Genomic DNA, 17,515 nt, shown 5'->3' on the forward strand with positions numbered 1-17,515 from the left:
CGACACAATATTTGAGGCACATAGCGCGCAAATTCCCCCTAAATTTGGTATGATCCGAGCTCAGCCGACTGAGCACAGCACTTACGCACGTGAGCGAGGGGGGAGAAGCTGCTGCCTGCGAGTTTTCTGTAGAAGTGCAGACAGAGGAGAGCTTAAGTTTGACCAGGTACCAAAGCAAATCATTCCTACTGTACAAATAATGTAAATATGACGGTGTATCACAAAAGATTGATATCAAACTGATCACTTGACCCATATTACGTTACTTGCTCTTCGAGTGAATCAACAAATGGCGAAATGAAAAGCCGAACAACAACAATGCTGTTTTTTTCAGTCTTAGCTTACATGTATGTTTATTTCATATTTTCAGTTGTTACCCTCCACGGCTAAATAAAGCACTCTAAATCGGTTTCAGTTATGTACTGATGACCACAACAATGGACATAAGGGGCTTCTTTCAAAGAAATAACTCAGGTAGATGTTATTTTATATATTATGCTTTGTATGTTGTTCAGTATATTTCTATGCAAAACAAGAGGAATTTCAATACACAGCAGTATATTCACTGTTTAAACCAGATATTTACACTTTAGGGGGAAAAAAAACATAAAACATTTTTTTTACTGTTGAACATCAATTTAGTAATTTTTTTTGTTTTAGATAAATAAATATTGAAATATTTTTTGAATTAGTTAAATGTCAGAGTAAAGAGAGAGAGAGAGAGATGTCTATTTTTTAGCACTTTCATCAACCTTCCTTTCATATCAAACATCCTTGAAAGAGTAGTTGTCAAACAGCTAACAGATCATCTGCAGAGGAATGGTTTATTTGAAGAGTTTCAGTCAGGTTTCAGAGCTCATCACAGCACAGAAACAGCTTTAGTGAAGGTTACAAATGATCTTCTTATGGCCTCTGACAGTGGACTCATCTCTGTGCTTGTCCTGCTAGACCTCAGTGCAGCGTTTGATACTGTCGACCATAATATCCTATTAGAGCGATTAGAACATGCTGTAGGTATTACAGGTACTGCACTGCAGTGGTTTGTATCATATCTATCTAATAGACTCCAGTTTGTGCATGTAAATGGAGAGTCCTCGTCACACACTGAGGTTAATTATGGAGTTCCACAGGGTTCAGTGCTAGGACCAATTCTGTTTACATTATACATGCTTCCCTTAGGCAGCATCATTAGAAGACATAGCATACATTTACACTGCTATGCAGATGACACCCAGCTCTATCTGTCCATGAAGCCAGATGACACACACCAATTAGTTAAACTGCAGGAATGTCTTAAAGACATAAAGACCTGGATGGCCGCTAACTTTCTGCTTCTTAATTCAGATCAAACTCAGGTTATTGTACTCGGCCATGAAAATCTTAGAAATATGGTATCTAAGCAGATTCTTACTCTGGATGGCATTACCTTGGCCTCCAGTAACACTGTGAGGAACCTTGGAGTCATTTTTGACCAGGATATGTCCTTCAATGCACATATTAAACAAATATGTAAGACTGCTTTCTTCCATTTGCACAACATCTCTAAAGTTAGAAATATCCTGTCTCAGAGTGACGCTGAAAAACTAGTTCATGCATTTATTACTTCCAGGCTGGACGACTGTAATTCATTATTATCAGGATGTCCAAAAAACTCACTGAAAAGCCTTCAGCTAATCCAAAATGCTGCAGCAAGAGTCCTGACAGGGACTAGAAAGAGAGAGCATATTTCTCCTGTTTTGGCTTCCCTTCATTGGCTTCCTGTTAAATCCAGAATTGAAATCAAAATCCTGCTCCTCACATACAAGGTCTTAAATAATCAGGCCCCATCTTATCTTAATGACCTTGTAGTACCATATCACTCTATTAGAGCACTTCGCTCTCACACTGCAGGCCTACTTGTTGTTCCTAGAGTATTTAAAAGTAGAATGGGAGGCAGAGCCTTCAGTTTTCAGGCCCCTCTTCTGTGGAACCAGCTTCCAGTTTGGATTCAGGAGACAGACACTATCTCTACTTTCAAGATTAGGCTTCAAACTTTTCTTTTTGCTAAAGCATATAGTTAGGGCTGGACCAGCTGACCCTGAATCCTCCCTTAGTTATGCTGCAATAGATGTAGGCTGCCGGGGGATTCCCATGATGCATTGAGTTTTTCCTTTCCAGTCACCTTTCTCACTCACTATGTATTAACAGACCTCTCTGCACTGAATCATATCTGTTATTAACCTCTGTCTCTCTTCCACAGCATGTCTTTATCCTGTCTTCCTTCTCTCACCCCAACCGGTCGCAGCAGATGGCCCCGCCCCTCCCTGAGCGTGGTTCTGCCGGAGGTTTCTTCCTGTTAAAAGGGAGTTTTTCCTTCCCACTGTCGCCAAAGTGCTGCTCATAGGGGGTCATATGATTGTTGGGTTTTTTCTCTTTATCTATGAAGCGCCTTGAGGCGACTTTTGTTGTGATTTGGCGCTATATAAATAAAATTGAATTGAGTTGAATTGAATCAAATTTAGGAGTATATATGCACGAAGTTTATTGTGTCTTTAATTAATAAGAAAACTCCAGACGATTCCATTCTGAGCTTAAGAAACTTCTAATAGGTTAGTAGAGTCCACGTGGATGCATATAAGACACCCCAAAACACAGAGCCCGTTTCTTTGACATGGGAAAATCAAGAGATATCAAGCAAGACACCAGGAAAAGAATTGTGGAGCTCCATAAGTGTGGCTCAATTTCTCACCCCAACCAGTCGCAGCAGATGGCCCCGCCCCTCCCTGAGCCTGGTTCTGCTGGAGGTTTCTTCCTGTTAAAAGGGAGTTTTTCCCTCCCACTGTCGCCAAAGTGCTTGCTCATAGGGGGTCATATGATTGTTGGGTTTTTCTCCGTTTCTATGAAGCGCCTTGAGGCAACTTTTGTTGTGATTTGGCGCTATATAAATAAAATTGAATTGAATTGAATACAATTTGGGTTCCATTTGCAATTAAAAAATACAGACAATTTCTCTCTTTACTTTGAAATTTAACAAATATGTTTTTTATATTTATCAATCTAAAATAAATAAACATTTAGTCTGATTTGATGTTTTACAATTAAAAAGTGTTTGTGTTTTTACCTGAAGAGTATGTAAACTGTATATTTGATGATGTTGGTGTTTGGCTTGATTGTCAGCACAAAGAGGGAGAGAGAGGAACAGAGAGGGAACAAGAGCAGGTGAGACAGACATGTTAGTCAAATGGTTGTTTGCCAAAACTCATCAGAACATGTATCCAGTCCCTAGTGTATCTTTTTAGGTTTGTTATTTTTCAAATTCTATATTTATTAAGTTATGCAGGCTTGTTTGCACAACAAGGCTAAATAGTTATGTAAACTTTTCTGAATCTAAATAGTGTACTTTGGTAGAATTAAAAAATAATATGGTACAAATTATGTATTGAAAAGCAATACTTGAATAATATTGACCCTGAAAATGTCATCAATAGGTTCGCAAAACTCAGGCCTCAATGATACAGTCTCATGTTACCACAATAAAGAGGTGTTGTCAGTGTCGTGCAGGTCTATGATGATTTTCAGTGCTACTATCATCTAGTTTTGATTCTGGTTCTGTCTTGGTTAAGCTCTAAAGTAGTCCAGATTTTGAACTGTTGTAGTCCTGTTTTAATTCCGGGTCAGGTCAAAATGCAATTGACTGCCTTCTGTTGTGTGATCGGAAGAGGTCTCTTGAAACGTCATTGGGAGTGTGAGGTGAGATAAGCTCTCTTCTGTGGGAATTTGTAACATGTGTTTTTGTACATTTTAACTTGTGTGACCACAGGTTTTTATGCTGTGTTCAGCCCTCTGGTTCTCCAAATGATACTGTCCCTCAACGATTGTTAAAGGAGATTGCCTAGGACAGGCTGTTCTTACTATTATAAACAGCAGTTTGATATCTGGTGTAATCCCTGCTCATTTTAAGCATGCAGTAGTACAACCCTAGTACAACCCAAGAAACCTGTCTTGCAGGCATTCATGGTACTGCTTTGAATTGGTTTAGGTCTTATCTTTCTGTCAGAACTGTGTTAACTTTTTAGTGTATGAATCCTTTTCTGCTGCTCTTCAGTTTGAGGTTCGCAATTCTAAGGCCTCTGCCCTTTTCATTACATTTACAGCCCTTGGGAACCATTCTTAAAAGGCATGGATTATCCCTCCACTGCCAAAAACTGCCAGATTTATCTGCCTCTGAAGCAGAAAGATGCTTTCTCCATTAAACCGCTTCTGGCATGTCTAGAAGATATTAAAACATGTATGGCCCTAAACTTTTTAAAATGTAATTCAAGCAAAACAGAGGTGATTGTGTTTGGTCCTAGCAGAGCCCTGGCAGGGCTGGCATGGGAAGAAGCAGTTATTTAGTCTATTGGTTTTGAACCTGATGGATCTGAACTTTTTCCAGAGGGCAGGATGTTCAGGGTGTATGATCTCTGGTTGCCAATCTCGACTGATTGTGAACGGTCTGTGAGAAAGTTTTTGGAAGTCCAAGTTGGCTTGGCTATAAGGATGTCTGGGATGATGGTATTGAAGGCCAAGCTGAAGTTAAGGAAGAGCATCCTTACTGATGTCCCAGAAAACATAGGCAAACAGGATCAAACTGCTTTAATTTAATCTAATGTGCTGATTTTATTGTTTTAATTGAATTTTGATTATCATTATTATTATTATTTATTTTAAATTAATTTATAGGGTTTTTTATGTCAAGTGTACAGCACCTTGTTTTCAGCTGGGAGTTGTCTGAAAGTGCTATATGAATAAATTGATTGCTTCCTAAATAAAGCTTGAGCCAAAAAGCGAGTGCTGTCAGGGCACACAGTGACATATCATAAGGTCATAAGGGAGCGACTGTCAGAGTTTTACCCCTGATACTGCTGGATAAACAGAAGCTCACCCAGGAACGAGGTCACACAGAGCTCAAATTTTCACTCGCGAGACGGAAGCAGTTGTCTCCAGCCCACTTCAACTTGCTTTCCCTCTGCAGGCTGTTTTTATTGGTTACACACATGAATATTCATAAAGCTTGTTGCTGTATTACCTATGAGAAATTGCTATAACTGGTTACAAAGTGTGATTGTGCTGTGCCAGGAAAAAAATCTAAGGAGTGAAAGGGTCAGACCCATACGAGCATAGTGGAGCATAGTGGAGTAAGGACGTTAGCGTGCTGCCCAACTTGATGACCAAGATGAAGGAAAAGAAAAACAGAAGGGAATTATTGCACATTGCTGGGTAGAACTTTTATCTTTGTTAACACCTTTTGTGTAATGATTAGTTCATGAGTAGTTCATCCAATTTATAGAGGGTAAAAGTCAGGTAAGTGACATATCTACTTACTGGACCCATGGCAAGAGAATGTTCTACGTGAACAAAGGCGTAAAAAGAACACAGTGTTAGTTGTTTCCTTATTTCTTATTAATGTTCACAGTTTGAGCTGCTCTAAAATGCCTTTTTTTTTTTAAATTTACTCATTAACCAGCAGCCACCAACATCAGAAAATGAATACAATACAGAGTGAGTACACCACTAACAAAAATCACTGCTATGTGATTAACAGCCCAAAACTCTGTTATGAACATATACATTCTATGTTATAAACAACTGAGAAACCTAGTTAAAGAAAAAATAATATGAAATAACTTATTTTCAGTGACTAGCTTTTGTGTGCTAAAGGAAAAAGTTAAAAATTTACCAATTGTACTTTGGTCTACCCAATTCTTGCCACATAGTAAAATCCCAAATGTTGCACGTGGAACAGAAAACTCCAAAATAACCTCCGTTTTAGCTTTGACCACTCAGTTTGGTTTACTGACTTTCATTATTGAAATATACTTTTGTGGCGTTTGAATTTTAACCAGATTAACTGATTGTGAACTCACATATTCGTTAATGTCACTATTTTACTTGTTAGGACAAAAAAGGGGGGATGGAGCAGAGGAAGCAGAGGTCTCACAGATTACACCTATGCTCCTAATTTTCTAAAACAATGAGATGTGCAGGAAAGATAGTGCCGGTCCTAAATCAACTCAATCATTTGATCACTTATTTATGATCAAATAAAAAAAAGATTTCTCTCAAAGAATTTATATGATGAATGGGAAACTAAACAAAGGCAAGTTTATTAATATAGCACAATTCAACAGCAAGGTGACTAAAGCAAATGCACTATGTACTAATTCATATATGCATACAACGTTAATCATTGAGACTTACTACCACATGCAGTAATTGCTCATGAGGAACAAAGTGAACATCATTATCAATGAAAATACATTTTTTTATTATTATTAAAAAATGTATTTATTTTCAAAGTAATTCAGTGAGTGCTGTTAGGACACATGTTACCTATCAGAAGGGAGCTGTCAGCAGGCAATTAGTGTACTTTAAAGTCCAAAAAGAGAAATTTATTGTTTTCGAACACAATTTCATCCAAAATTCTTTGTTGAAACATATACTGTCGGGTAAATATCACAGTATGTTAATGGGCAGCACGGTGGCACGGTGGTTAGCACTGTTGCCGCACAGCAAGAAGGTCCTGAGTTCAATTCCAACATCAGGCCGGGGTCTTTCTGTGTGGAGTTTGCATGTTCTCCCCGTGTTTGCGTGGGTTCCCTCCGGGTACTCCGGCTTCCTCCCACCGTCCAAAGACATGCAGCTTGTGGGGATAGGTTAATTGGATAATCCACATTGTGAATGTGCGAATGAATGTGAGTGCGAATGGTTGTCTGTCCCTGTGTGTTGGCCCTGCGACAGACTGGCGACCTGTCCAGGGTGTACCCCGCCTCTCGCCCTATGACAGCTGGGATAGGCTCCAGCGCCCCCCGTGACCCTGAAAGCGGGAGCGAATGGATGGATGGATGTTAATGATATTTAAAAAATTAAAATAGGTGGCACCAGCTTCCTCAAAACCTTTTTTCAGAAGATTAATATCTGTCTGCAAACGGAGATATTGAAACACAGACGGCTCACTGCCACTGATTAACTAAAATATACACACAAACACTCACGTAGTTTATGTCTGTTTTGATATGTTAGTGACCTTATTTTTTAAATATTGCTTAACTTTCATTTAACCTTTAGCAAATAGACAAAAAACGTGTTTAAATTGAGCTTGTAGTGCTTGTAGTGTACTCCACCATTTATCAGCTGGTTAGCTCATTATTACAGGATATACTCAAGTTAACATGTTTCCTTTGAAGTCTGCAGAAAAGTTTATTTACAATCACCAGGTGAAATATAAACAAAGTGCCGGGTCGAGATTTCCAGGGATCAACGGGAAGGAGGGGGGGAGGTCCGTACACACAGTCACGATCACACGCCACACTCCTCTTCTGCCCAAACACACTCTCGCTCCGCTGGCACCACACCACACTGCCAAACTCAGGAATCCAGGGAAGGTAAACAGGAACAGGCCCAGGGTTTGTACAGCCTGTACACACCCTGGAGTCTTTGGCGGATCTAGAGGGGTGGTATGGGGGTGCATGTGCCACTCTAAAATGATCTCTTACCTCCTTAGTGCCACCCTCTTTGTGCATATGACAGTGTTGTTCATTAAAATAAGATGGCATTAACACTTTGAGCCTAGCAGCAATTAAAACTGAATATAAATTGTAACACTGAATATAAATTCTAAAACTTTTTGGTAGCAACTGATGCCTGTGACTGTGCCAGAGCACATTTGAATCAGCACCATGGGCATCATAACACAGCCATCATGGGGTGTATCTGGGATGATCAGGAAGAGGAGTACAGGAGCCTGGTGAGGAACTTTGTCGCATGGAGTCACACAAACCACCTGCAACTCAACACCTCAAAGACTAAGGAACTGGTTGTGGACTTCGGGAGGTCTAGAGCAGGTCCACTGCCGGTTCAGATAGAGGGGGAGGAGGTGGAGGTGGTCAACAAGTACAAGTACCTCGGGCTGTGGGTGGACAATAAACTGGACTGGTCATGCAACACAGAGCACCTGTATAAAAAAGCCCAAAGCCGACTGTACTTCCTCAGGAGGCTGAGGTCTTTTAACATCTGCAGGAAGCTCCTGAGGATGTTTTACCAGTCGGTGGTTGCTGGAGTACTTTTCTATGCTGTGGTGTGCTGGGGGAGCAGCACAGCAAAGAAGGACTCATGCAGGCTGGAGAAACTGATCAGGAGGGCTAGCTCTGTGGTCGGCATGAAGCTGGACACTCTGGTGACAGTGGCAGAGAAAAGGACACTAAAAAAGCTGCTGGACATTATGGACAATGCTGGGCATCCTCTGCACACGGCCAACCAGAAGAGTCTGTTCAGTGACAGGTTGCTTCTCCCAAAGACAAGAACTAACAGACTTAAAAATTCCTTTGTCCCACACGCCATCAGACTGTTTAACTCCTCTCTGGAGGGGAGAGGGAGGGGAAACAGGAGGACAAAGGAGGGGGGAACAACTAAGCTGTAGTGCCTCTGCACCTCACTGTACAATACCTTGTGCAATACTTTTTGTAAATAGTCAACAGTGCAATAGACTCAATACTTGAAATGTGCAATTCACTTGTATTTTTATTTTTTATTCCTATTTATTCTATTTATCCCCTTCGTATATTTTATTTATATTTGTCTCTGTATTTATATATGTGTGTGTATGTGTGTGTGTGTATATATATATATAATATTCTGTAACTCTGTAACTTCTGTCGGTGCTGTGCTTTTTGGAAATCGAATTTCCCAGAGGAACCCACCCGAGGGATTAATAAAGTTCTATCTAATCTTATCTTATCTTATCTTATCTTATTTCAGATTTGGCACAGGTGGTTGGTTGTTACACCGTGGAAATGGAATGAAGGTGAGTGTCATTAATCGTCTGGGGTCACAGGATACGCCGCACCTCCAAATCACATGACTGATTTAAGCTGACATAACAACAAGCTGCAGTCACGCTGAGTCTCTATTTCAGCTCGTGTTGAAAGTTCGGATTTCAAAGTATACATCAGTTTCTAAATTTTAATGACAGGCCACAAAATCCAGAGTTATAATAAAAAATAAAATAAAAAAAATTAAAGAAAGGTAAAAAGCCACCTCTTTCCTATTGGTGGAAACGTACTATGTCGACCAATAAAAAAAATTGCAACACATGATTTGGTTGTTTAGGGGAAGTTTTGGGAGTGACAGCAACGAGAGAGAGAGAGAGATCGATAGCGAGTTTTGAGATGTGAGAGATTTGTGACATTTAGCGTGGAGTGTATAGTTAGTGTGTTGTGTTGAACTTAGTGTGTAGTGTATTCCTTGCTCTGTTTTGTGTGTCAGTGAGGGTACTAATGAATGTCACACAGGCAGATTGGTAAACACTGTCTCCAGGTGGAAAATCAGAGGAGTGTTACACCTCCTGCTGTCAGGCCTGCAGGTTTATGCCTGTGGTGTTCGTGGCAGACAAGTAATTTTCTTTTTTACTTGTGGGGCATCTTATTGTGACACTTGATTCTTCTCTCATTTTAGTTATAGTAGTATTTTTAAATGGTTGTACAAATAAATAAAACAATTTGAAGGTGAGATACAAATGTAAAATCAAAAGTAGTCAAAAATGGCCCAATAAATCATGAAAAATTAGGTTTCAATGTTTGTTCATGACAGTGCAGATCTCTGACATTTTGTGTAAATTTAAGCACGTAACAATTTGATTTTTTTCTAACAAAAAACTTTGTTAAAGTTAAGTTAGACTTTTGTTGTGTTTGTAAATGAATGGTTATTAACATTCCAGAGAAAATGGCATTTTATTAAAAATATTTAACAATAATACTCATTAACTCAGATTATTTTTGATACACCCTAGTGATTTCTTAAGGGAAAATCAAATACAAGCAGTTGAACGTGACAGGGAATGTGGGGGATGACATGAAGTAAACATGCAGCTGGCTGAGAAAGAAAACTTCTCTGACACCATTGGTGGGTCACCGGCTATTGGACATTCTTTAAATTTTTTTATATTATTGAAACTGAAATGCAGCAGACGAACAGCTATACTGTAGGTTCCCTGGTATCACATGACTATCACATTTCTTAAGAAAATTCAGAAATGACTCCACTTTTTAAGGAAACATAAGAAGGCTGACTTCAACAATATGCACAGAGGAGTAATAGGAAACATCCAACCATGAGATCTACAAAGCCTAGGACAGATGTGCTACTGCAGTGGCTGAAACCACATTAAAGTACACGGATACTTTAATTCTGAAGTAGAATCACCGTGGTGATCACTTACAACAAAGATAGCATGTGCCTTGCCTTGGTCTGCGCCTGCTGGTGTAGTCTTTTGGGTTCCTGCCCTTTAGCCTTCACACCTAATTCTCATCATACCATCAAAGACAGGTTTTTATGGTCCATGTTCTTTGGAAAGGAATTACTAAATATTTACCAGTCATAATCACCTGCCTGTCAAGCCCCCGCTATCTCTGCCTACTTAAGGAACTCTAAACAGTCACACCCGTTGCTGCCTTCCTTCTGGAAAAAATCTAGTAAGAATCTAATCCAATCAGCACATTAAGGCTTCCTCTCTTCAAACCAATCAAATTATTCAAAATATACTTTTGGGTTCAGGTCTTACATTAGTCTTCCACCATAACTGCCTTGGTGGATATGACATTGCTATGGTGTGAGTGGATCAAAGTGACATAAATTTTGTCATCAGCTGGTGAGCATGGGGGTTCATGCAGATGTCCACATGAGTACATGTTTCTTATCTGCTGGATACCAAAAGTTGCTCGGCATCTGCTGGCCCAAGATATGTTTTGCTGCCATTTCAAGCAGCAATGCGCATCTACATTTTTATAAGGTAATATAGAAGCTGAAGACACGAGTGTACAATCATTATTCAATTAAATTTTATTTATATAGCAAGCACTTGGCGACAGTGGGAAAGAAAAACTCCCTTTTAACAGGAAGAAACCTCCGGCAGAACCAGGCTCAGGGAGGGGCGGGGCCAACTGCTGCAACCGGTTGGGGTGAGAGAAGGAAGACAGGATAAAGACATGCTGTGGAAGAGAGACAGAGGTTAATAACAGATATGATTCAATGCAGAGAGGTCTGTTAACACATAGTGACTGAGAAAGGTGACTGGAAAGGAAAAACTCAATGCATCATGGGAATCCCCGGCAGCCTACGTCTATTGCAGCATAACTAAGGGAGGATTCAGGGTCACCTGGTCCAGCCCTAACTATATGCTTTAGCAAAAAGAAAAGTTTGAAGCCTAATCTTGAAAGTAGAGATAGTGTCTGTCTCCTGAATCCAAACTGGAAGCTGGTTCCACAGAAGAGGGGCCTGAAAACTGAAGGCTCTGCCTCCCATTCTACTTTTAAATACTCTAGGAACAACAAGTAGGCCTGCAGCGTGAGAGCAAAGTGCTCTAATAGGGTGATATGGTACTACAAGGTCATTAAGATAAGATGGGGCCTGATTATTTAAGACCTTGTATGTGAGGAGCAGGATTTTGAATTCTGGATTTAACAGGAAGCCAAAACAGGAGAAATCTGCTCTCTTTCTAGTCCCTGTCAGGACTCTTGCTGCAGCATTTTGGATTAGCTGAAGGCTTTTCAGGGAGTTTTTTGGACATCCTGATAATAATGAATTACAGTCGTCCAGCCTGGAAGTAATAAATGCATGAACTAGTTTTTCAGCGTCACTCTGAGACAGGATATTTCTAACTTTAGAGATGTTGCGCAAATGGAAGAACGCAGTCTTACATATTTGTTTAATATGTGCGTTGAAGGACATATCCTGGTCAAAAATGACTCCAAGGTTCCTCACAGTGTTACTGGAGGCCAAGGTAATGCCATCCAGAGTAAGAATCTGCTTAGATACCATATTTCTAAGATTTTCATGGCCGAGTACAATAACCTCAGTTTGATCTGAATTAAGAAGCAGAAAGTTAGCGGCCATCCAGGTCTTTATGTCTTTAAGACATTCCTGCAGTTTAACTAATTGGTGTGTGTTATCTGGCTTCATGGACAGATAGAGCTGGGTGTCATCTGCATAGCAGTGTAAATGTATGCTGTGTCTTCTAATGATGCTGCCTAAGGGAAGCATGTATAATGTAAACAGAATTGGTCCTAGCACTGAACCCTGTGGAACTCCATAATTAACCTCAGTGTGTGAAGAGGACTCTCCATTTACATGCACAAACTGGAGTCTATTAGATAGATATGATACAAACCACTGCAGTGCAGTACCTGTAATACCTACAGCATGTTCTAATCGCTCTAATCGATTATAGTCAACAGTATCAAACGCTGCACTGAGGTCTAGCAGGACAAGCACAGAGATGAGTCCACTGTCAGAGGCCATAAGAAGATCATTTGTAACCTTCACTAAAGCTGTTTCTGTGCTGTGATGAGCTCTGAAACCTGACTGAAACTCTTCCAATAAACCATTCCTCTGCAGATGATCTGTTAGCTGTTTGACAACTACTCTTTCAAGGATGTTTGATATAAAGGAAGGTTGGAGATTGGCCTATAATTAGCTAAGACTGCTGGGTCTAGAGATGCTTTTTAAGTGAAGGTTTAATCATTAACCTTTACTGTACTGTAGATTCATTATATTTTTTTACCAGGATTTTGATGATATAACAATACAGAAGCTCAGACATTCAAAGGCAATGCAGATAAAGTTACTGCAATAGTTTGAAAAAAAAGAAAAAAAAAAAGAGACCTGGAAAAAAAAAAAAAAGTGATTTCTTTGCTTCTGGGGTTGACTTCTCCTTGATTTTGTCTAACTGGTGGAGAATACAGCAGCAAGTACTTGTGCTCTCAAAAGTGGTATGAATGGCATGGAGCTGCGGCGGTGTTCTGGGAATCCATCCTACCTGACAAACAATCCTACCCGTTGTTTCTACGCATGCGCACAACACGAAATTCAGTGGCGAACCGTCATACCTATGCAAATATAAGCTACTAACGTAAAATTAAGTGCCAAACTGTCCTACCTTTTCAAATGTGACGTACAAGCATACTTTAACAGCTAAAATTAAGTGGCAAACCATCCTACCTTTGTGAATGTGACCTACAAGCATACTTTAACGGCTAAAATTTAGTGGCAACCCGTCCTGGCTTTATAATTATAAGCTACAAGCATACTCTGATGGGCAAAGTTCAGTGGCAAACCGTCATACCTACTGACAGCAGAAATGTGCATAAACTACTTACAGCAGGACGTTTTGCCAAAGTAGGACGTTTTGTCAGAACAGCGGCACCACTGTTTGTGTAAAACAGAACTGATGTGGCCATCATAGTTGGGATATCAGTAGTTGACTTGTTGGCGGAGCTGGCTTGCTGAAAGAACATTTCAGCAAGTATTTACCAGTGACTGTAGAAAAGCAGAGATTTTATCATATTGTAAAAATATATATATTTAAAAAAAAAAAAATCACCATGGGGCAGATGGTAAGATGTTTAAGTCATCATCTTTAATGAAATGTTGACTCAGACATGTTAAATACTTTTTTACATGAGCAGATAATGTATACACTTCAAGTTACAACATACAGTAGATCCACAAATGGATGTATTTTACTCCAAGTTCTTCTTACGATACAATATGTGAAGAAAGCCATTAGCCAGTGGTCAGTTACTGAGAGCTTCATTTGACAGAATGGAACAATTTATGTGCCACCTGTAGAGAAGACATACAACAAATAATTCATCAGTGCAAACAAACAACACAGACATTTCATATCACTTAAGTTACTGCTCTTACATGTAGGCCATACAAATGGATAGTTTCTTGTATATGTTGCTCTTATGTTGGCAACTGCCAGATAAAGGTGTGTCATATTGCCATGGTAAGCTAAAGTTAACTTCATGTATGAGGGACTGCAGCTTTGCTTGCAAATGTTGAGTAAAAATGTAATGATGATTATCTCTATGATTTCTGATAAAAATCTCCCTTCAGTCACATTTATCTAAGCCTTCAGGAGATCAAAAATGTCTTCAAGAGTAAAAGCAGTCCTACTTTACACATCATAATACCACTCACTTTCAGGTTTGCACTCATACAGAGCAAAACATGGAGCTCAGTCATAAAACCGAAGGCCAGGTCTATTTATTAGTTTAGTTTATTATCACAATCCAGATTGCTCAATCAACTACAATTGGTTATAGATCAACTTGAAACTGGAGAACAGCAGTTCTTGAGACAGACAGTGGAGGTGGAAACACTGTCTAAAGATTTAAAAATTCCTCCAAGAGCATTCTTAAAGTAACAACAACTTTGGGGGTTGTTATTTATTTTCTATTAAATAATAAGACAGCCTAAGCAGCTATTAGCATTTATTATGATAAAAGAACAGTTTTTACAATTCTAACAAACTTCAAAGTCAAACTTAGGTATGCCCACCTTTATTATTCAACACAGCCTGAACTCTGTTAGGCAAGGTTTTCTATAATTTCTTTAAGTAACTTTTAATAACTCCCAATACTTACTGAAAGGGCTTTGAGAACTACTGCTCAAAATCACTTGAAAGATTCTGACACCCTCACTTTGATTTTTCAGACTCCTGAACACTCAGTGACTGGACTGACACACACACACACACACACACACACACACACACACAAAAGACTTAAAAACAGTTTTTACCAAGCCATACGACACATCAACCACAACACTTAAACACACAACACAGCACTCAGAAGCTACCCTGCAGCTTCACAAGTACTCTGTTTAAACTGCACTGGTCACTTCACTTTATTGTTATTGATATTTATATTTAAAAGTGCAATACTGTAATTTTCTGCTGCTCATTCCTGTGCAATATCCCATCTGCCCTCCCGTCATATTTCTTTTCAAGATTTTCTTATTTAATCACTAGTGTACATATATTTATAGATACATATATATTTAGTCATCTTTTCTCTTTTACCATGTCTCTCTAATATTTTGCTCCTTACTATTTTTTTTTATTATTTTATTATATTTTCTCCTACTGTATCATGCTACTGAGTGACTGCTGCTCATCAAACACATTTCATTGCAATGTTGACCCTGTGCTAACTTGCATATGACAAATAAAACCGAAAACAGAACACACACACACACACACACACACACACACACACACTCTATATCAAGCACTTATCTGCAAAATCTCATACACACATGCCTTTTTTAAGTTACTGTTTGTAAAATGCTCAGTCTTTTAGCACAACCCACTGTCATTGTTGCACTTTTCTATTGCACCGTTTTTGTTTTGTTTTCTTTATTTTGCAATTTTTGTACACTTGCACTTTATGTAGTCCTCTGTTGATTGTCTGTTATATGTTATACATAGCACCATGGTCTTGGAGGAATGCTGTCTCACTTCACTGTGTACTGTACCACAGCACATGGTTGACGTGACAATAAAGCCACTTGACATCGACTCTTTGAAAACAAAACATAAAGAAACGAGGGACTGAGAACACCTGCTCTTTTGTCAGTGTTTTTTTTTTTTTAGTCTTTCTGTCTGGTACAGCTGCCTAACGGCACACTTACACAGTGGTCTCGAGCATGTAGGAAGTCAAACAGCTCCTCGGTACAGTCCTCCTCCGTTGAAGACCGGGAGCCAACTCTGGTCTCACATTGCTCCAGACGTTCCCAGTTGTGAATGCAGTGTTCTGTCTCCGCACACTTCTGCCGCAGTGATTCAATAGGATCCTGAAGGAGAAAGTTTAACACTCAAAGCAACTGGCTTTCAATAAGAGACACATATGCCAGTGTCAGTGTTCAAATGAGTGCAATGCCATATAGCTGAGGAAAAAAGGAAAGTCCATTTGGAAAGAAAAAAAAAAAATCCATGAAGTGGGTGGTTTGTTTTTGTTTTATTTTTATATACGGGAAAACTGCCACACATTTTTTTCAAATATCAAATGACAAAGTAAATTATCACTTTTTGTTCTTTTAAATTGGTTTTGTTCAGTAAAGACCAAAATAAAACCATCAGTCATAATGGGATATATACTTTGATTCTGTTAAGGTTATTTAATTAACATACCACCATCTCTTCCTCTTCTTCCTCCTCCTGAAATACACAAGACCAAATTAATAACACCAATAAACCACCACCCTCGAGAAATTGTTATCAATTGCTTTTGTATCGATTCATCTTCACCAGTTAGTCCGTCATTATTATCACTGACTGCGATTTGATTCTACTGCGTTAATTAACCTTTAATCTTATTCTGAACAGAGATGTATAGAGAGGTTGGCTAATGCTAATGTCAACTAAGGATGCATCGTAGTTAGCCTCGGTGTATTAGCCTATAAGCTGAACGTCAAACGTCACTAGCTTACGAAATCGTATCTGTAACAAATACTAAGAACCTCTGGTTCTCCGTTCGTGATCCTTTTCTCCTCGAAAACCATGATCTGGTCTTATCCTTGAATCAGCTAGCTGTCAAATCTCAGATATTGGAGGACACACCAGGTCATACGAGCTAATAAGCTAACGAAGGCAAACACTTCCGGTTGCTTAACTTTCAAAATCAAACTGCTCTTCGATCATTGCCTGAACTTGGAACAGAACTTGGAATCCTTTTTTTTGCTCGATACGCAAACATGCCAAAGTTTCGCCTCGACTCACAGACGTTTTACATTGAAAGTTCCAAGTATTTATTTAAATGACATATGTTTTATTTTGAAGTTAATCATCTACTTCCCCCGAGGGTAGGATATCCGAGTTTTATCAGTTTTAAGATGTGAACGCAAGGTGCACATTACAAAGCCACTTATTTGTTTTTAAACCCATATAACAGATAATGCAATTCATTCATTTGAAACATGAGCCAAATTTTTAATGCACGACGACTTAAAAATTGTTACACTCTATACTACCATCGTGTGTTAGGAAGTGGTACTACATTATGAATTTGGCCACGTTCTTAAAGCCCTTTTTTGAGTACTTTGTTCTTCCTTTGTTCCCTTTAGAGTTTTTTGCTTCAAATGGGTCATCTGAGTTGCTTTCCTGTTTCAACAATATGAAATAGAGTTAGTTTGTTAAATAAGGTGAGAAGAACACCACTGGCTTTCCCAGAACTCTTCTGAAATGAAAGCTTAATGGCAAATACAAACCAAGCAAAGTTCCCATGGAATGGAAACAGGATTTTAGTTTTGGTACATTTAAAAGTCAGCCTTGAAGAAACGCAGATTTGACCATGGTTGGTTGTGAAAACATGTCGTTTTATGATCATGCAAGGCTTTAAAAATCTCACATCTTCCACTCTGTCAAATGGCAAAACTACAAACTCATTTTCAAGATTCCAATGAGCATTTTTTTTTCTGTGTATGTTAGTGTTGCCCCAAAGATAGCAGTTTTAAAGTGGTAAAAATAAGAACTGAAGTATTAAAGTTTGGCTATTTCTTAAATCTAATCAAGCCACCCTCAAGCCAAAAAGATTCTCTACTGTTGAGCAACAATACTTGATTTTAGCAACCTAGATTAAAAATGTTTTTCACATCCTTTTTTCTCCATGAAATAAGGCCAGAGTTCAGAGTAAACTTTATTTGCTTTACCAAG

General features: G+C 39.0%; 1 protein-coding gene and 1 long non-coding RNA gene across 2 annotated transcripts; one reads left to right on the plus strand and one right to left on the minus strand.

Annotated features, from left to right (window-relative positions):
- The first annotated feature begins 22 nt into the window (after positions 1-22).
- On the plus strand, positions 23-2,926 carry LOC143415002 (uncharacterized). The gene is made up of 3 exons (XR_013095609.1): positions 23-166; positions 371-474; positions 2,240-2,926. It is a non-coding gene; the product is annotated as an uncharacterized LOC143415002 (long non-coding RNA).
- Positions 2,927-13,407: 10,481 nt separating this feature from the next.
- Positions 13,408-16,486, minus strand: uqcrh (ubiquinol-cytochrome c reductase hinge protein). The gene is made up of 4 exons (XM_004555038.6): positions 16,324-16,486; positions 15,995-16,021; positions 15,496-15,657; positions 13,408-13,635 (listed from the first exon to the last, which is right to left on the minus strand). Exons 1-4 carry the CDS (start codon positions 16,363-16,365, stop codon positions 13,603-13,605), a joined length of 264 nt encoding a protein of 87 aa, XP_004555095.2. The 5' UTR covers positions 16,366-16,486; the 3' UTR covers positions 13,408-13,602.
- Positions 16,487-17,515: the final 1,029 nt, after the last annotated feature.

The sequence above is a fragment of the Maylandia zebra genome, linkage group LG23 (genome assembly GCF_041146795.1).
Source record: "Maylandia zebra isolate NMK-2024a linkage group LG23, Mzebra_GT3a, whole genome shotgun sequence".
Taxonomy (NCBI): domain Eukaryota; kingdom Metazoa; phylum Chordata; class Actinopteri; order Cichliformes; family Cichlidae; genus Maylandia; species Maylandia zebra.

What these genes read in the sequence shown, in the direction of transcription:
- uqcrh (XM_004555038.6), bottom strand. Translation starts at nt 16,365, where the DNA reads ATGGTTTTCGAGGAGAAAAGGATCACGAACGGAGAACCAGAG. An exon ending in AAGAAGAGGAAGAGATGGTG is followed by an intron (nt 15,658 to 15,994) that starts GTATGTTAATTA and finishes TTTCTCCTTCAG; the next exon opens with GATCCTATTGAATCACTGCG. An exon ending in TACATGCTCGAGACCACTGT is followed by an intron (nt 13,636 to 15,495) that starts GTAAGTGTGCCG and finishes TCTTCTCTACAG; the next exon opens with GTGGCACATAAATTGTTCCA.